The sequence below is a fragment of the Centruroides sculpturatus genome, unplaced genomic scaffold (assembly GCF_000671375.1).
Source record: "Centruroides sculpturatus isolate CEXI.00-Female unplaced genomic scaffold, Cexi_2.0 scaffold201, whole genome shotgun sequence".
NCBI classification, from domain to species: Eukaryota; Metazoa; Arthropoda; class Arachnida; order Scorpiones; family Buthidae; genus Centruroides; species Centruroides sculpturatus.
Genome location: NW_019384432.1, coordinates 435,608 through 456,991, shown reverse-complemented (window position 1 = coordinate 456,991; position 21,384 = coordinate 435,608). Strand labels below are relative to the sequence as shown.

At 30.5% G+C, this 21,384-nt stretch overlaps 1 protein-coding gene across 1 annotated transcript in view; it reads left to right on the top strand.

Moving 5' to 3' along the window:
* The window catches only part of LOC111619781 (probable actin-related protein 2/3 complex subunit 2), a 56,377-nt gene that overhangs the window by 15,478 nt on the left and 19,515 nt on the right, over positions 1-21,384 (top strand). Inside the window, exons 2-7 of the mRNA XM_023361593.1 lie at positions 2,760-2,853; positions 8,058-8,111; positions 8,301-8,346; positions 16,067-16,253; positions 17,292-17,385; positions 18,083-18,209. Of these exons, the coding sequence (XP_023217361.1) occupies positions 2,760-2,853; positions 8,058-8,111; positions 8,301-8,346; positions 16,067-16,253; positions 17,292-17,385; positions 18,083-18,209 (602 nt within the window). The remainder of the gene's footprint in view (positions 1-2,759; positions 2,854-8,057; positions 8,112-8,300; positions 8,347-16,066; positions 16,254-17,291; positions 17,386-18,082; positions 18,210-21,384) is intronic.

Sequence of the window (21,384 nt, the reverse complement as noted above, 5' to 3'; positions counted from 1 at the left end):
GTTTGGCCGTTAGTGATTTGAGCAATGGACTTTCTGCGAACAAGTGCGAATGATGTTTCCACTCTTTTGCTGTTGCCAATGACAATCTGCTATTTTTATAATATATTAATATTATTAGAATATATTATTAATATATCTGAAGTACAGAGCTCCCATTGGGATTTGGCTTGCTCCCTTGTTTATTATGTACAGTACAGCACCTCAATGCAGGGTATTTACATTTATTCAAATGTTTTGCAAATCATGGCTTCTAAAACAACAGGAAGGTGATTTCAATTGAAACAAAGCAAGAAATCATTAGAAGGACTGAAAGTTGACAAAAACTTCCTTGTTAAATGGGGAGAGGTTAAGGAGTTTACCAACACTCATTATCCAAACAGAGCTGAGGCCAACAGGATCAATGATCTCTGCAATGACACCCTTGCCTGTCATTTCCAACAGGTGTTGAAAAAGAGAGCGAAACAGACCACCTTGGACATGTTTTTCAAGAAGCCAGCTGCCAAAAAACAAAGGATGGAACAAGAGGAGTTGACCACTTTGGACATGTTTTTCAAGAAGCAAGCTGCCAAAAAACAAAGGATGGAACAAGAGGAGTTGACCCTCCGGTAGCCTCTCCTAAATCTGACTCTGATTAAAAAACAATAAAAAGAGATCTGCTGCAATGTGTAAAAAGTCTGTATATGTGTGAAAAAAGTTTTCCTCCACCTCCTCACAACATCTGACTACCTGGCATAATTGGTGACTGCTCCATTTTCATTTTTTTATGGTATGGTTATTTTATGCTGTGAAACGAATTATATATTTTAACATGTATTTCTATGGGAAAATGCATTTCGAGACTTTTCACTATAACGGACTTTTCACTTAACGGACATGCACCTGGAATGGATTAAGTACGTTTTACGAGGCACCACTGTATTTTGAATTTTGTAAATGATATTAAGAATGAAATGTATAAGATTTATTAAATATTTGGTTGGAAAGTGAATAAGAATACAACGGGTGTTCAAAAAGTATTGGACTTTTATTTTTCCTGCATAAACCAATGATGCACAGGTCTCTTTCAATGGAGTTGTGGAGGGGACAGTCATGCACAGTCCTGAATTTTTTCCCGCCTGCAGGAAGTGTCAGTCGCTGGCAGTCGGCTTATGAGTGAGGACGTGTAGTGAGTGCTTGTCGGATTCCACTAAGTTGGAAAATGACTGAACAACGTGAGCAGTGATATTGAATCAAATTTTGCCAAAAGCTTGGCGATACCCAAGTGGAAACCATTCGCAAGATTCACAGGCTTTCGGGGATGATCCTCGAGGCAAAAAAAAAAGCGCATCAAGTCTGCAGCAAAGTCAAGGTCATGTTGACAGTTTTTTTCGACTCTCGTGGGGTGGTATATATATTGCGATGGTTTGGCCTTGTGGTGCGTACTCATGATAAAGGTGTATCATGAGTACGCACCACAAGGCCAAACCATCGCAAAGGAGTACTACCATGAGGTCCTTCGTCATCTTTGTGATGCTGTGCGAAGCAAACGACTGGATCTGTGGTCAACCAAAACTTGGTTGACCACAGATACGCTCCATCATAATAATGCACCCGCCCATTCTGCGCATCTGATTCAGACTTTTGTCGCCAAACACAACATTCCTGTGGTTCGTCACGCTCCGTACTCTCCCAACATGGCTCCGTGTGACTTTTGGCTATTTCCAAGCTGAAAATGCCGCTAAAAGGAACCTGATTTTAGTCAAGAGAAAACATCATATGGAATGTGACGGATCGGCTGATGGCCATTCCAAAAGATGCATTCCATCAGTGTTTCCAACAATGGCAGGAGCGCTGGGAGAAGTGTATACATTACCAAGGAGACTACTTTGAAGAGGATTAGAGTTTTGTACCTCAAAATAAATGTATTTTTGCCGACCAAAGGTCTTTACTTTTTGAACACCCCTCATATAAGTAAAATAAACTGGAAGAATTCTATGATTATGATTATTAAAGAAATGAAAACTTGTTTCAAGTATAGTACATATAGTAAATCAATAATGTAATGAATAAAGAGTTTGATCTAACTTTCAAATACAAATGAAAATTTTGCATTTGATTAAACATTTAAAAATGAAAGTGAAATAATATACTGTATATTTTGATTACTAGATTATATATAGAATTTCCTTTTAAATTTGTTTTATATTTCTATTCTTTACATTAATTATATTATGTATTTTAAATCCTGTGTAGATAGACCAAATATTCAAAAATAATTATTATAAAATAAGATAAACACTGCACAAATAACCTATATCCAGCAAAAAGAAATTACAAGAAAGCAAACATTTTCAACTGTGTTTAACAGGCATCATTAGGTTGTTGATGCCCCTGGGTGAAAACATTTGTTTTCTTGTAATTTCTGTTTGCTAGATATATAGGTTACTTGTGCAGTGTTTATTAACATATTCCCAGTTTTCAATAGTTGAATAAAACAAAATATTTGCAAATAAATCAAAACTGGAAACAAAATTATAGATAAAATTTTCACAATGATATTTTGACTTTTTAATTGTTAGTCTTTCAATTATAGTAGGTAAGTTATAAACATAGTTAATCTATTGCTATGTTTATATTTACATTTACTTACTTGTCTTACTTTAATTGTATCTATTAATTTATTTTATATTATTATCATTCATTCTTTACCTATTTTTATATTTTATAGTTTGAAATTTAAGTATATTATTATGACTTATGATATTGAATTTTTTTTTTAGGAATAAAGCAGAATCTGTTGATATAACTATTGCAGATTTTGATGGTGTTTTGTTTCATATATGCAATATTAATGGTGACAAGACAAAAGTTAGGGTAAGTGAAATTTACAAGAATATTTCTTAATTTTCAATGTACAACATTTCTCTCGAATATAGATTTTTAACATTACATCAATGAAAATTTTATGGTGTTTTTATTATCTTCATCTACTTTTTAGTGATTTGTCACATAAGTTGCATTTGATTGGAGCGTTACTGTATCCCAGAGTGCATTAATGAGCATCAGAATCCAGAAAGTGCACCTCTAAACATCAGGATACTCAGTTCTTTTAAGATGGTGTCATCCTGAACATGCACAAGTTTTAGGGTGCACTAATGTTCAAATCTAAACATAATAAATCTTCAGTAATTTCATTCTTTTTAATAAAAAATCTCTTAGTCAGTTATGTGAAACTATTATAAACTAATGACATTCTAATCAGAGATAATTTTCTTTGAACAAAATGAAATTTATTCTTTTGAAATATTCGAATTTTGTCATGTTTTTCATTGATTGTAAAGCACTGTTATTAATTGAAATACAAAAAATATTCTATCAGAAGACAAATTTTTCAATAAGACTCTTACTCCAGCAATGGCTTTAATTTCTGTGTGTAAATGTTTTGGGTATCTTAGGCAAAAACAGTTATCGAATACTCTTGATCACATAAATATAAACAGACCATACATTTTATATGTTTAAATTCCAATGCCTTACCCGAAGATAGGCATTTAAGATGCCTGAAAATATTCATAAAAATTAGTGTTATTGCTGGAGTAATAAGACTTCTTAGTGCATTAGTGTACAAAATTCAGTTGACAATGATGTATAGACAAACTATGTCTGTGCTTCTCTAAAATACTAATGTGTTATTCTGAAGATCTCTAGTTATATAAAAGTATAAAAAATTTGTAAACTTAAGCTGTATCAGTTTCATTAATTATTAATCTCAATACTCAATAATTAGATTTTTATTTAATAAAGAACATTTTTTCAGTTTATTTGTGTATGTGTGTACACATTAGTATCTTATTTTACACAGGATTGTCATATGTAAATTCATATTTTTGTAAATGTTGGGTTAATCCATTCTTAATACCACTGAATGTGACTCTTAATTAAGCAAACCATGCTTCTCCAGTTTCTGCATTCCTAACTTAGAGAACTACTGAATGTTGTGATGACTATCCTGATTTGCATGTTGCAAGAACTTTGAAATGGAAATATATACGGAAACTAAGATGGATCTTCCACATGCAAAACATTAAACCAAGCGAATATGGAAACTCCCATGTGACAGCATGGGAGTTTCCATATTCACTGTGCAATTCAAATTTGCCTGTGTATTTTCTTAAATAGTAGTGCTCAATAATATAATAAAAGCTTTCTTTTGTGTATTTAGGAACATTCAGACTAAAATAATATTCATTGTTTGTAAAAATGTTTTGAATTCATTTTAACATTTTCTATTAATTCTAATTGGTTGCATAAGTATTTAGACAATCATTGGGAATATTTGATGGAGCACAAATTTAAGCCAGATTTTGTTTTATGTAGCAATGCTAACATACAATGTCCACATAAAACAAGATCATACTGTATACTTGTTTTTATCATCATAGGATTTTTTGTTTCTTTCTATATTTTATATTTTTCTCCTATTTACCTTAAAGGAATTATTTTAATAATGTGAATAAATTTTTATTTATGTTATATGAAATGCTATCTTATGGAGAGTTTTGTATGAGTTTAGTGATGTAAAGAATTGCTAACAAGGAGATGTTGTGAGCTTAACATTCTTTTTCCCTTTTTTTCTCATTATACATGTATTTTGTTTTGTGCTGCATAAGAAACATCTTAAAATGGTCATAACCATGCCTTCTTCATACTACTACATGTTTATATATTTTTTAAATAAAATTTTAACTAATATAACTAAATTTTAACTAAATAAATTAAAATAAAATTTAAAATTAAATTTTATTTTTAAAATTTATATGCTGTTGTTTAATACTTAATTGAGTTTTATATTTATGGTGATTGGGAATGATTGAGAAAAGTTTTATGAAAATGTAAAAGAAGAAAGCATTAGACTTCCAGATAAGAACTAAGGTTGACTGGAGTAATTGTAAATTTTTTCCCTCTGTCCCCATAATACAGACAATTTTAAAATCTGATGCACACTCTTTCATAAACAAAGCACTCCTTTTACTTTAAAGTCTTCATTGTGGTCTCATGTTTGTATTTAAAATTTTATTTTGTTTACCAAAAAGAGATGTCCGTTTTTGTTTTAGGATTAACTGATATCATCCACAAATGATCATTAATAAGATTTTTTGCTACATTTTTGTATCAATTAGTAAAACAATACACTAATGTAGAATTTTTATCTCCCTATTCTGATTGTGTACCATAGACACTGCAAAATTTATCATTTATTATTATCCCATACCAAAATCAGAATAAAGAACAATTGCAAGTGATACTTTTAAATACAAATATGACAATACTTGACAGCTACAGTTAAGAATAGGTCTATTTAACTATGAGCACCTGATACAGACTTTTATTTTAGAATATCTCAAACACACATAAAGACAGAATCTATTATAAATTTAATATTTTTGTGACCTTTCGGGGTTGGCACCTCTTTAGTGCCCTGTCAGGATTGACACCACCGTGTTTATCTGAACACAGAAGCCGAGATGGCAATTACCGCATCACACCGTCGCGCGAGTGGTCCCGTAAGTGGTCAGATGGATTCGTAATGTCAACCAATCGAGAGACAGCATGTGGAAGAGACTTGAACTACACTTAACAATTAACAAGGATTTAATTAAAAATAAATTGGATGAGATACAGAGGTTCTAAAGTTTGGTCGCGGAGAGAGAGAGTTCACATAATGAGCACAAGTTGCATAAATACCTGGTGATAAAAGGTGATGGAGCTCTTGTTGTTAGATAATAGTTCCAGTGGTGATTAGTTCCAATATAATATCCACTAGCACAATGATGGCACAAGGTATCCAAAATGGGCACTGGTCGACGATATTCCTGGAGTAATCGGTGCGGGTTTTTTTTGTGGGAGGGACGAACGACAACTGACTTTTTCTGGCCTCTCTGGCAATATTCACGGGCGATATCGGCCGTCCAGAGGTTAAAAGATTGCGAGAAAGAGTTGTGTTGCCTTCAAGAAAATGTAATAGGAGACTTTCTCAGGTAGCAACAATTGTTATGTAACTCAAACAATATTAATATCAAAGTCTAGTTCGAATATAGGAATTTCTGCTACCTCACATTTTCTTTCTAGTTAAACTCACTGCTACTCTATTTATTTATTTTTGTTTGTTATTTATTTTGTTAGCTGTGAAGATACAATTAGGATTGTTAAACAATGGTAATTGTACTTTTACACATAGACCACTCTTGATAAATCACAAATTAAATTCTTATTAGCAAAGGTTTGGAACCTAGAAATATAGAAAGAAAACAAAGGTAAAAAAAGTAGTAGGTTGGATTTAGCTAAAGACAAAATATCAAATTTATAACTCTTGCAAAATAAAAGAAAACACAAAGTATTTTAATCTGTTAAATTTAATAAGTTATTTTTTGTATATAGTTGAAAAATTAAAGAAGAATGGAACCCAAGTCAGGAAATGCAACATGTTGCAGTTGACCTTAAACTTTTTAGAAAAACAGTTTATTAATTACATATATATCTTTTTCAAGTTTTTTTCTTGTGTATTGACTATTCACAATAAACAACTTTACCTGTTTGCAAAGGCCCTGAGATCTTCATGGTTATGGTTACTGATTTGATTAATTAAAAAGTGTACATATCAACTTTTGACATTTCCTTGTTAGTCTAATTTATGTAGGGTAAAAAGTTTTGAATTGAATTATTTTATTTGAACATGTTTTGATGTATACTAATGCAGGTTTCTTGTTAGATTTTCATCTTTTTGGTGAAATAAAATTATTCAATTTTGTTTGTTTTGCATCTCAAAGATTAATGTTCATTTATAGTTTCCCCTGCCACATAAACATGTAGAGTCTGAAGTACAAAAAGCCTGGAAGATTTACAATTACTCTCAAAGTATTTACATTTACTCCACCTCAATGGGGTAAATGTAAATATGAATTTTTTGGACATTTTTTAAAAAATCTTCTTTACTAATATGCCCAGTAGAGATAATTTCAGATATAATGTGATTAGTATTAGTACAGTGACAAAGCCACTAAAAAAGAAATATCCAGATGTGCTTTCTTAGGTTGCAAAAAATTGTAAACAGTGGAAAATCAATACGAACATTTACAATTATCCCACTCAATTTTATCATTTATTAATTAGCTTATAAAAATAAATAAATTGAAATATAAGTATGTATATACATTTTGTATTAAATGTTAAAAGGAAAGATATATAATGATTAGCAATTTATTATAATTATAATTTTAAAGTTTTGGATAAAAAAATTTTTAACATAATAGTAAAAATAGTACAATTACAATATCAGTAATCCAACATATACGGAACCAGAAGAGTATTGGATTAAGAAGTATGCTATATATTGTTGGAAGTAAGGTGAATTTAATGACACACAAATGTGTTTGATAGCATGGAGTTACTTGTTAATGATGCAGAAAAATAGTTAGACAATTGACCAAAGCAAGCACACTGCTATCATCAATAATCAATGTTGTCAAATTGGTGAATTCTCACCAAATTTAGTGGGAGGTATACAGTACTTTTGATGGGAAATTTTGGGAAACATTTTATTTTTATACACTATTTGTATTATAAGATACTGTACCTTTTTTGAACAGCCTAAGATGACAAGTCTAACAATCTTTAATATTGTGCCCAAGTTTGAGTGTTCAAGCTTAATGTCATGCCATGAGAGGATCAAATTTAGTTGAAACTGTAGTTTGAACCAGTGGGAAGCTTGTCTTTGATTTGGCAACAATGTCAGTAATACCTGAGAGTCAGCAAAATCAACTACTTAAATTAGTGAAATTGTTGAACTAGTGAATGGCTAGATTATGAGATTGTACTATACTAATTTTTAATTTTTCAAATTTTTTCTGTAATTAAACACTTATCAAAGGTCGGTCTTTTGTTTTTTTTAGTTGGACATTTGAATGATTTTAAAACCTCACTTTCTATAGATTTCTAGTTCAGATTTATATTGAAATTTAATTATAATTTTTATGACAATAAATATCTTATGGTATAATTTTGAATTCTGTTAATTTTAGGTTAGTATTTCTTTAAAGTTTTACAAGGAGTTGCAAGAACATGGTGCTGATGAGGTAAGTCATAACATAATTTTTTAAAGTGCCTGTGTGTACATTATTAGCATTATAAAAATTTTTAGACCTTGTAGATTGAATTTATCTATTTACCTTACCTACATTTATATGAACAATTTGGACAAATAGTGGAAAAAATTGAGAATATATAATATAGTTATAATAATAAATTATTATTTATAATTTTAGTTACTCAGGAGAGAATATGGAGCACTTTTGACAGTTCCAGAAGATGGTGAGTACATCATTATCTTTAATTAGTTATCTTAAACTTCTAACAGTTTCATTTTACAATAAATAATTATGTTAGTAATTTAAATACAGTAGAGCATTGATTATCCGACTCAATTGGGGACTCAGGTTGGTCGGATAACTGAAAAAATTGGATAACCGAAAAGAAGGAAAAAAATGCATTATTAGTATAGTATATTAGGATATTAGTATATCCGATGTAATTAGTTTATTAGTATATTGCTATTAACCAACTTTGCGTTGAATTTTCATCGATGTTTAGCCTAACAAATTTTTTTTTAATAATAATTGTTGCTATTGTATCACTAGAAATTATTTTTAAATTATTTTATTGCTCGTGAAACAAACAAACTCATAATTAGAAAATTAAGTCTCATTTAAATATTGGCCTCCCTTCAATGGTCGAGCCATTGATGCCAGCTAAAACACGCAAAAATTTAACAAAAATAATATTAAAGTAGCCAAGACATAGCCAAATATTGTAATGTCACATCACTAGTGGACATTGAAATTTGCCGACTAGAACGGTCGGTTAACCGATGTGACGGTTAATCGGGGGTCGGATAATCGATGCTCTACTGTATTTCATTACATTATATTCATTACAGTTGTCTACTATTTTAGCTATTGCATTTAATATTAGTACTTTATAGTTTATTAATTTAATATTATTTGTATTATTAGCATTTATTTATTATAATTAATTTATATGTGTATGTGCATTATAAAATATTCATATTTTTAAAATATTAGTGAACAAGTTGTTTAGATATGCAGTATCTAAAAGAGTAAATTTTATAATTATGAGGTTTTTGAGTAATAAATTTTGAATAGTTTTTATGAAATATTTTTATATTTAGAATGTAATATTAAAAGTTTCATTTATCAATTTTTAATGTTGTTTTTTTAAACATATTTTTTTATTTTTGATATAACAGAGAAAAATTAACTAATGAATAAAATTAAAGCAGAAATTATAACACTACAATTCAAACACAATAAAGTTGCAAATAAAGTTTCCTCATTGCAAAGATAATGAGATTAGTAATATCATGAAAAGAAGGTATGATAACAGCAAGATACAGATCTTGATGATTTTTACATGTCAAATATATTGACTAAAGAAGTATATTCAGACATGTTATGTTAATTTGTTATGGTAACAGTAGGCTTTATTGTTTGAATGGCTGAAAAATGTTTGAAAACTTCTCTATTATTAAAAGTGTTATCACTCCCATGTTTAATTAACAAATGAGCATGGAATAATTTGTTTGCAGATATGCATTAAAATACCAAAAATTAGAAAACCAAACTCCACCAATTTTTAAAATAAAATTTAAGTTTAATAAGATGAACTAATGTTTTTGGTAATCTTAAATTACTATTGTCAGATTACATTTGAAAATAGAATGTATTGCCAAAATGGAAGCATTTAAATTTTACATTTGTCTTCTCTTGATTGGACAGACTTTATGCAGTGTGGAATTCAGATACTATCAAAATGTATCTTGATTTCAGGATCACTGGCATAGATGGCAAGTCAGTGATGTTCAGGCCCTATTTATAAAATATTGGCAGTCCTTTATGTGGGTGGTGATGTGTTATTTTGTGGCCCACATATATTCTAATGCATATAAACAAACAACCTGATTCATTAGTATAAAGCCAAACCAATTATCATTTAAGATCGGGCTGTTTTCTGGTGATTATAATTTTAATTACCAATTAATTTGTCCTAGAGGGAAATATTAGGTGCTATATCATATATTAAATTTAATAATTATAATTTAGTTAAATAATTTTAGAATATTCTGGAAGAAAAGAATTTGACCAAAGCGAGACTAGACTCAATGTTCACTTGCAGTGCAGATGCATTGCCAATTATGCTATAAAGACCTGCAGTTTGATCTTCTCTTTCAGGTATATTTAACTATGATAAAATCATCATCAGTTACTTACAGTACCAACTGGGGACCCAAGCTGAAGGGTTGGAATTAGCTGGGATGTTGGTGAACTGATGTTAAGTGGTGTTGAGCTGATGCAGCCAAAAGTTGGCAGCCAAGTAGGTGCTGTGTATTGCATTTATAATGACAGAGTTCTAGTGTACGATTTATCAGTCAGACTGAACAAGGAAGCATTCGTGTTCCAGGTTGAACTGGTGACTCTTTCAGAAGCGTCCCAGTGGCTCCTATACCATCTGGGTCTCGAGCCAATCACGATATATTCTGACAGCCAGTTGTCACTTCAGGCCTTGAGCAACAGTTATCACTGAGGTTGATTGGTACTGAAATCAGAAATAAGATACTGAGGGTGAGGCATGTGCAACAAGTTGACCCAAGGTGAGTCCGAGGCCACATTGATCTTAGGCAACAAGCGTGCCAATCACTTGGCCAAGGCAGTGGCCAAAGGCCTATTTGTGACAGAGAAGGTAGAACCTCCAGCAAGCTATATAAAAAGTACTCTACTACAGCGATTGATAACATACTGGCAAGAGCGTTCACCTCTTCTAACTCTGTTTCCTTTACAAAAAGCTCACATTGGCACCAAAGGAAATGAGATTGCCAATGAGCTAGCGAAATCTGTAGCACAGGACAATGACCTACATATTTCCTATGCCAAAATCTCCATAAAACACATTAATAAGATTCTGTTTAAGCATGTTTTTAAAGAGTGGCAACTCAAATGGAATGACAATCATAGTCACCTGACTTACAAATTTATCCCTGCAATAGAAGACTACATCAACAATAACTGGATTAACATTAACCACCATGTCACAGAGTTTTTAACTGGACATGGTAGGTTTTACTCTTACCTTAACCACTTTAATTTACAACAAACAAACCTCTGCTACTTTCGTAACATTCCAGATGGTAACAAACATAATATCTTTCAGTGTATTGGTTTAAAATTAGAAAGACATCAACTGAAAACATGAGTGGAAGAAAATGGGGATACTTGGCATGATGCACATAAATATCTTCTCAAGAAACAAACCTACAATTACTTCAAATATTTGATCATGAAGTACTTCACCATCAGCACAGTTCCTTTCTTGAGCCAGTAGCACTGACTCCTCCTTGGTAACATACTCACTCATATTGCATGCTTACTGTAAACTTCAATTCACATGTTCATATTGTATGTTCATCTCACGCTCATTCTGTAATATGTATCAGTTATTAGTATCTGTTGTGCAACAAAACAAACAAACAATGTATGCTTTATTGGGTATTTTAATGTATGAAATTTATTGTTGTGCTTAAGCTTGTTTACTCAACTTGTGAATTACTATATGCACTTTCTTGGCACAATGCTTATGAAAATGTTTATCAAACACTATTTATATAACCCTCTATTGTATCTTACCACCAGCTATGCTCAGTGGTGCTGGTATTGTATTATTATATTATACAGGCAGAGTATAAGTATTGTATTGTATTGTATTGGCAAGAGCATTGGAATCATAGTACAGTAGGATGACCTATGCCTTTGTGTCTGAAGTTGGTTGAACTCTGATCAGTTGTAATTGGACACTGACCCAGGTCCTTATGGGACATGAGAAGTTTCCGCATTTCAAGTCCAAATTTGGACATGAGATGGTTGCTGCTCTTATGGGTGTCCACACAGTGATGTGAGGCACTATGTACTTGAGTCCCCTTAATGGATGACTTCCATAGAAGGGCTAATCACATCAATTGGAACAAGTCCGAAGACCAAATACAGGTATACCTTGAGTTACATTGTTCTCAATTATACATCGTTTGTCAAAAAAAATATATAGAAAAATAAAAATCAAGTTTAAGTCATTTTATTCTACTTTATGTCTGTCCGCCACAAATATTGAAGTCGTAATACCATTAGAAAAGCGTTAAAGCACATAAAATCATATTAAAATATGTACATTTACAGTAAATGTTAATATAATCATCATAAATCCTAGAGAATGAAACATAAAACATCTGTGACTGTGTTGTCTTATTTAGTGGTCTTTAAGTGCTCAATATTGGTGTTTTCCACAGTAGTTCCAATATCTACTGTTTGGTGTCATTGTCAGTGCCACTCAATATTGGTAAATTTAATATATATTAGTTTATTTTCTACTGTTGCAAGATAATTTTAATAACTGTATTTGTTATTTAACCTTACAAAATCATCTTATTTTATAATGTCTTACAGCAAACCACATTCACAAATAGAGTCTGCAATATACTGTAAACATCATCAAATTGTAAACATGTACAGTACATTTACAAGTATGTACTGTACATACATGATTTTGTAAATTTAGATTACTTTTTTTCTGTACTATATTAAAAACTAAAATTTATTTTTTCTGAATTTTTTAATGGTAGCTGTTTATATGTTTATTAAGTAACGTCTCTTCAATCCAAAAAAAAACTTCTGATAGACTACCTCACAGCCAATTCAGGTTACAAAACTCAGGATAAAATATATTTCTTCCAGATATTTCTTCGGATAAATTGGATACAGAAATCAGCACTGAAGAGGAGCTAGAAAGTTAACCTGGCTCGAAATGCATCTGTTAAAAAGCAATAAAAGGAGTTTTATAACCTGAATTGGCTGTGAGGTAGTCTACCAGAAGTTTTTTTTTCGGATTGAAGAGACGTTACTTAATAAAATTTATTTGTATGTAAGCTTAAAATAAATTCTTATTAACAATATATTGTTAAAAATGCATTTATAAATAAAATACAGAACTGGGAATGGTTTTGTGGTTTAGCCTAGTGACAAGAAAATTCGGAGACAAGTAAATTTGACTTACGTCGTTTTTCGACTTAAGTCGCCTCTCCTGGAACCAATTGCCGACAAAAGGCAAGGAATACCTGTACGTTGGACACTCGCAGCAAGTAAAGGAAACTTAGAGACACTAAAGAAATTGATGGAAATTGTTTTGGGGATCTCTTTGACCTATAGTCCAGTGGATGCACCAGGCAGGGTCCCCCTTATCTAGGGGAGGGGACCTCACTGGCTGACAAAGTGTGAACAATACAAAAATCGACTTACTTAAACCAAATAATCGGAGCGTTTATGTTCTATTATTGCGAAATAATAGAACATAAACACTATGTTATTTGGTTTAAGTAAGTCGATTTTACATTCAACCCGGTGTGTGAGGAAATTAAGTGTGAGCAATACTCTATGGTAGAGCATTCCAGTGCAATACAGGCTGCACACACAACTTTATGTCAAACTAAGAGGGTTGGACTTGAGAGCAAGGAAGGTGAGGTAGGCTTGATCTCCATTTTGACGTATCGCTGGAGCCCATGCCTTGGTCTGACTTTGTATGTTCAGTCACCTTAATACCACCATAGGTGACTGACTGCTAATGATTAAAATACAGTTTCTTGGTACTCTGTAGTGCCATTTGGTGGAGCAGAGGCATCTAACTTAGAGTTGTAAACATGACAGCGGTCTGACTGGGAATGCATCAAGTGCTCTTGTCCTGTAAACTTTCATACAAGATACTCAGTCGGTCATTGCATATCCCAGCATGGATTATATATAGATATAAACAACTCACTAAATGTGATTCATTAGTATAAAGCCAAACCAACTGCTGTATAAGATTGGGCAAACCCAAACTTATCTTCTGGGTTGAAAAGGTTATCTTGGATAATATTAAGAATTTTGTATTTTTAATTTATTATTTCTAATAAAGCATTTTTCTGTTTATTACATTCATTGTACATTACATGCCATTATCCAGTCATAATAAAATTTTATCCAATTACAATTACTTCATTATAGTTCTGACCAACATTGAATGTTTTCAATCAGTTTTTTTACATTTCTTATAATTAAATCATTTTTGTTTAATTTCTTTAAATATCATTATTTGAACTCAAAACTTTGATACACATAAACATCTTTAAGTACACTTGTTATATGGCACACGGGCTGAAAAAGGTTTGCCATCTCTGGTATAGAAAGTCAAATGTCTGTGATATTGATATATGTAAAAAAATTTTCAAAATCATACATTTAATTGTGATTTTATAATAAATATTAATAAACTCCTGACAGGAATTAAATGAGTTATAAAACTTAAAATTTAAAACAACATTACAAATATTATCATATTTGATAAGACAGTCAGTTTATTTTATATAAGTTTTCATAAATCATCATGAGCAGATGATTTATTAAAATATATTAAAGTAAAAGGAAAAATATATAATATAAACTATTCTTAATTTCTTGAATCTCTTTTATCAAAATTGGCAAAGATGTCCTGTGTTGCCTGAGAACTTGAAGAGATTGAGTTGTCCTCATTGGGCTGCAGTTTGAAAAAATTGTAGATGTATAAAAAATTTTCACTGTCATCTGTCTGTCTTGTCCATCTTTAATCTTGAGAATGGAGTTAGTTGAAAGTTGAGACCAAATATGGAATGATGTACAGGGGCAAGCCATTACTAATTTGAAGTGGGGAGCACAGCGCACATTTTAAATTAAATACATTCAAAATATGATAAAAAATTTAGCCTAGCATTGTGGTGATGTCACAATAAATAATTGCTCGTTATAAGATGGTGTATGTTTCCTGCAGGATGACATGCAAAATTTGGTTCAAATCATTCAAAGGGTTTGACAGTTTGTGCAAGATGAAATCAGGGGAAGGAGTAAGGATCTGAGTTTTAAAGTGGCATATATTTTTTGGAGGATTGTAGAGAGTAATTGTGCAAAATTTGTCAAGATCACTGAAAAGGTTTGGGAGTTTCAGAGAAAAGGAGTGAGGGGTTCAAGTTTTAAGTTACTCCATAATGTCAGAATAAATAATGTAATACAGAAACTTCAAATATCATTATTTGAACTCAAAAGAGTCAGAATCTAGAGAGTAACTGTATGAAATTTAGTGAAGTTTGGTCAAAGGATTTGTGAGTTTGTATGGGAGATGGAATCAGCAAGAAGTGAGGGATCTTGAGTTTTAAGGTAGCTTATGTAGTGTACATTAGAAAGTAAAAAGTTTTCTAATGTTGTGAAAGAATTAAAAAATTTGGTTCAGTATATTTTGAGATTACCTTGAAGTAAGAAACAAAAAAATAAACAATCTCACTTTATATATTTATAAGAAGGGTCACTAGGTGGAAAAGGGGGGATTGACCTTGATAGAGCAGACAAATAATGATATGAAACAAATGCTGCAGTAAAAATATCTTTCTTGTACATTTTTATTTTTTAATATTGATATATACTGTTCATTTGTAAGGAATAAGCTTTCGAATAACTAGAAAATTAAGTAATTTGGTATTAGAGATAGATGTTAAGTGCCATCTCTTATCAAAATTAGTAACTATAATGATTTCATATTTATTAAATAATTTAGAACACAGCTATTTTAATAACTTAGCAAAACAATTTTAACAATTGGTTCAGTATATTTTGAGATTACCTCCAACAAACATTCTTGTTTTATATATAAGTACAGATACAGAATAATAATAATAATAAATCAAACACAATAATTTTTCTTATTACATATAATTTAAATTATAAATTTTTTTTTTATTACTCACATATATAGTATTTTAATCACAATGCACACTTTAATTTCAATAAATGTTCCTTTTAAATGACTGAGGAACTATAGAAATAGGTTTTTATAATATATAATCACTTTTCTATTTTGTTAACAATTAATTTATTTAAATAAAATTTATTTTTGGTTATTTTAATTTCAGGATATAATGTTAGTCTGCTGTTTGATTTTGAAAATATTCCTGAAAACTATGAAGAATTGATACAAAAAACAGGAATGTTAAAACGAAATTGTTTTGCTTCAGTATTTGAAAAATATTTTGAATTTCAAGAAAAGGGGGAAGAAGGACATAAGAGAGCTGTTATACATTATAGAGATGATGAAACTTTGTAAGTATTATTGTATTTGGAATAGTTTTATCTTCTAAAATAATTTCTAAATATTATTTGCAAAAACTTCAAATACTTCAAAGAAACAGATTATCTATCACAAAGGACATGTTTTTTTCACACATGGTGTTTGTTTGTTGAACTTGAGTACTCCACTTAGATCTTAAAACTTTCAAAAGTCTCCGTAAAAGGAATTTGTACATGTTGTAGTATGGAATTGTATATTTTATATACAGTGTGATTCAAAAGTCAGAAATTTTTAAAAATTAATAACTCACAATCTATTTACAGTAAGATGATGCAGTTTTCACAGAAATGCTTACAAAGACATCTCTTGTTTGTTAGTTTGTGCATTATTAATTTTTTAAAATTTCTGTGACTTTTGAATCACCCTGTATATTTATTTACTTTTATCTCTGTTGTTAATTTTTACTTTTTACTATACTTTTCACTGATTGTTTTTTACTCAAGTTTTGCAGGGAAGGTGATTTTTTTTTTTTTTGTTCTTTGGAACATTATGTTTTGTAAGAATAAAAAACTTATTCATGCTTATAATCAGTATCTGTTAACAACTATAAATCAGAATAATCTTTTTCTGTAACATATCACATGTCTTGGAAAAAAATTATTTAATAACTTCAATGTTTTTTAAATAATTCAATATGTATGGAACTTGTTTCATGTAGTTGCTTTTTTTGTCATGTATAGATATCATATTATAAAGTATCAAAACATGATTTTTTGACTTTCTGAGACTTTTAATCAGGACCACTAGACTATAAAATATCAAAGATTCAGGCAAATCCACCAGGATCCATTTCTTATACAGTTTGTGCAGGATCCCTTTTAAAGCGATTTAAATATAATGTGAATTAAAATCTTTAGTTTCACATTTTTTTTTCTTTATTTTAATCATGATATTTTTATGTGCTGATTTTCAAATATATTTATTTCTTTTAAGTTTAAAACCACCGAGGTATTTCTCTTTTATAGTATAAAATCAGGTATATTAATAATCTTCATTGTTTAACTTTTCAGATATGTAGAAGCAAAACCAGATAGAGTAACAGTTGTTTTCAGTACTATATTTAAAGATGAAGATGATATTATTATTGGAAAAGTATTTATGCAAGTAAGTATTATTTTTCAAAGTATTTTTAAAACTTTTAACTACTAATATTAATTTTTTATTTTTATTATGAAATTTCAAATTTTCATACATTTCATGGGCTCACAGATGGAACATAAACAAACATTTCTAATTATTTTATTTAAATAGTTATTTAAAGAGAAAAATTTAATAGTTTTATTTTCATTAGGATAGTTTTTATAAGATTCTTAAATTATCCACTGTTTTATAGCTATAAAAGTTCAGTAAATTTAATTATAAGCATTATTTACCATATTTTAATTTAATTTTTAATTATAAGACATCATAATAAACTGCATTTTATACTTCAATTTATAAATCAGTAATTTATTTTTAATGTTTATAATGTTTACTATTCAGCACTTTCAAAAGACATTGTAATTGCTTTTCTTAAATTTATAAATTAGATTTATCTTTTCTACATATTGATTTTTGTCAAAACTAAAAAATCTACATTTTAAAATGTTAAGCTAAATTAAATATTGTTTATAATTTATATTTTAAAGTTAATAGTCATTATTTGTTCTTCAAATTTTTCATAAGAATAAAAACTAAATAAATAAAAATAATTATTTATAACAACATTAATTAGTTTTAAATGATTACTTCATTGTGAAAAATAGAATAAATAAACTTGATTTTGTTATATAGTTATTTATAATAAATTACTTTTATTTAGGAATTTAAAGAAGGCAGAAAAGCAAGTCATACAGCTCCTCAAGTTTTATTTAGTCATAGAGAACCCCCAATGGAATTGCAGAATACTGATGCACGTATTGGAGATAATATTGGATATATAACATTTGGTAAGTTAGATTTATTGTAATCAGGTAAAGAATTGTGTTCATTAGAAGATAAATATAAAACATTAAGATTTATTTAATATAAGAAAAAGTTTTTAGTTTTAATTTTTTTTAATATACCTGTTTTGTAATGTGTATAGTGATTGTCATAGATGTTTTATATTGTTGCTTAAAATATAAACAAATGTCAATAAGAAAACCACAAAAGAAAGCTGAACAGCTGTAATGGAAGTAACAGATTTTTAAACAAATGAGGATAGACAGTTTCAAAGACAAAACAAAGTTTATTTAATAGTTAAAAGAAACCAAACAAATTCTGGACCATGTTTAATGTTCGAATGAAAACAAAAAATCATATCAACATTTAAATTGTCTTTACCTGATTGGTTGAGGGCATTACCTTACAAAGTGTGCCTGGTGGTTTTGGCATTCTTAAAAAGACACTATTGGCAGGTTTGGGTCAATGTACAGCTTCCTCTAAAGACAAATTCTCTGCCAAGAAGTATCATGTCTTCCAGTAAAAGTGGTGGCTTCAACTTTATAGTAACATAGATACTGATGAATATTTTGTCAGAACTGAAGTATCAACATATGAACTTTTCAGAACATCTAGTCTGCATATGTTGACATAAATCTGTAGTAAATCACTTGGTCAATAAAATACCTAGTAATGAAAAGTATTGTAATGTTATTTGCCATATATCTTGAGCCACATCATGCTTTCAAACAAGTATATGCAGATACAGAATAGTTCTGTGATGCAGTCATGCTGGAATGCAACAGTGTCCACAGAAAAGAAATGTACAGTTTAATTACCATCATGCAGTAATAATGTTTAATGGACACAATTTCCTGTTGAGTTGTTATAAGCAAACATCTTAAAGTGCAGAATTTTATTCAGTTATCAATGCTTGGCATTGTTGCAGTCAGGGTCATGACTGAATGTTTCATTTAATCCATTAAAATAGATAAGAAAAACATTGCATTTAATGTTTCCAGATATGGAGAACAATTCTGATAGCAAAAAGGAATATAATGATATCGAAGCTATGAGCTGGATCCGTATTACATTAACAGAATATTTTGAGAGATTGAGGACTATATTTTTATTTATAGATGTCAAAGGCTTCCTTCATATATTTAGTGGTAATGACAGATAAATAAAAGTAAGGACACAAAGTGTGAGGTTCATATAAAAGTTTTTCTAAGAATATTTCCAAGCCTTTCTCACACAAGGAAATTGGTTAGGGAGTGTTAGATATAAACTTATGGAACCAAGAGGACAGTGGCTCCAAAAAAGTTTGAGATTATGGGTTATGGGATGATGATAGACAGGGAGATTAGTGGAGTGTAGGTACTGTATATCAATACAGAATTCAGATAAAAATGCTGAAACTGTATCATCTAGTAGCTGCTGGATTGTTGTCTGCTTGTTGAAGATAACACAATTGTCACACTATTTGTTCCTACAGTCATCTGAGCATGAATATGAATGAGATTGTCAGTCAATGTGTTTGCAGCCAGTCTCATGAATGATGATGATGATGTCCAGTTGAAGATGTAATGCTCTTTAAGCAAATCAGGATCTCTGAAATTAGTTAATTAACTAGCCCAGAGTTGCAGTTCATGATAATACTGAAAAATTTTCAAAGATGGGGTTATTTGGATGTATTTTTTCTTTCTTCTATTTAAAATTAAGTACAGTTTCAGATCTGTGGATGATTAATGATAAAGTACTTTATCATTAATCATCCACAGATCTGAAACTGTTTTTTGGGCTACAATTTTCAAATCTAGTCATCTGTCTATCCATTCTTCCTTAATCTTGAGAATGGAGGTAGAAAGATGAAAATCAAGACCAGCTACAGAAAGCTTGGGCCAGTGGCTCCAAATAATTTTAAAATTAAAATATGATTAAAAATTGCAGCCCAGCATTATGACAATGTTACAATAAATAAGATTCTTTTAAGATTACTTTATTATTATTAAATAATATTTCATAAAATTTGGGGCTTTTGGGATTGAATTACAACAGAAAGGAACCTAATTTATTAGACTTCTAAATCAAATAAAATGATGATGAATGTAATGTTAATGGGATGTGTTGAAGATAAAAATTGTAGAATTAAAAATGATGAGGATTGAAAAGAACTAGACAATAGTAGAAAGACGACAAACTGTCCTTTTTGTTTGGAAGATATGACAGTATAAAGATGTGAGCTATTATGATGTCAATGATGATGGCATTACATTACATTACATTAAAAGAGTAGAGAGGTGTCTGTATATGCACAGACTTTACCTCTAAGAAATTAGAAGTGTTGAAATTGAAATTAGAAGAGGAAGTGATAGTAAGTAGGGAGGAAAGAAAATAGGGAAAGATTGGAGGGAAGTGTCAGATCATTGAGCATCTGCATCAGAATTGTTGAACAAGTAAAATACAGTGACAAGACAAAATATGTTCAGTAAACAGTATAAAAACAAACATGACAAGTTTGTGCATGCAAGTGAATGTGTACAGCAAAGGGGGGGAACAGATACAAAGTTTTAACAATTACAAAGTATGCTGTAAATTGGGTTGACAAAGAGATAAAACATTATAAAATTTAGCATTAATAACATTGAAGAATCTAGTAGATATAAACCCAGTGGGTCTAATTTGCATATGCCAGTACAGTCAAATTGTGGGTTGAACAAATTGGGCAAGTAGCCGGCCTACCTTAAATGATATCAGCCAGTCTATTATTGGTCCAGATGTGGGATGTGGCCATGTCACTATCTCGCTGGCTACTGGAATTCGTGGGCCCGAGTTTTTTTGTATTGCGTATGAAATTCTTCGTTTTCGTCCATAGTTTTTGTTATCGAGAATGTCTGCAGGATTGGGAGGGGTCAGTTGAGTCCTGTTTGGAGACATTCTTGGAAGAGTTCTGCACGTTGTTGGTTGTATTTGTTGCAGCTGAAAAGAAAATGTAGCGCATTGTCTTCACTCTGTCCATCACAATCACAGGTGCTACCAATCTGCTTACCAAAACAGTGCAGGTATGATGCGAAGTTCGCGTGTCCTGTAAGGCACTGGGTCACCTCTGCATCTGGGCTGAAGTATTTGGCTTTTTTAAGATGCACAAGGGAAGGTATAAAGTTGTGAAACATCCTTCCTGTACCAGCGCAGTCCCACTCC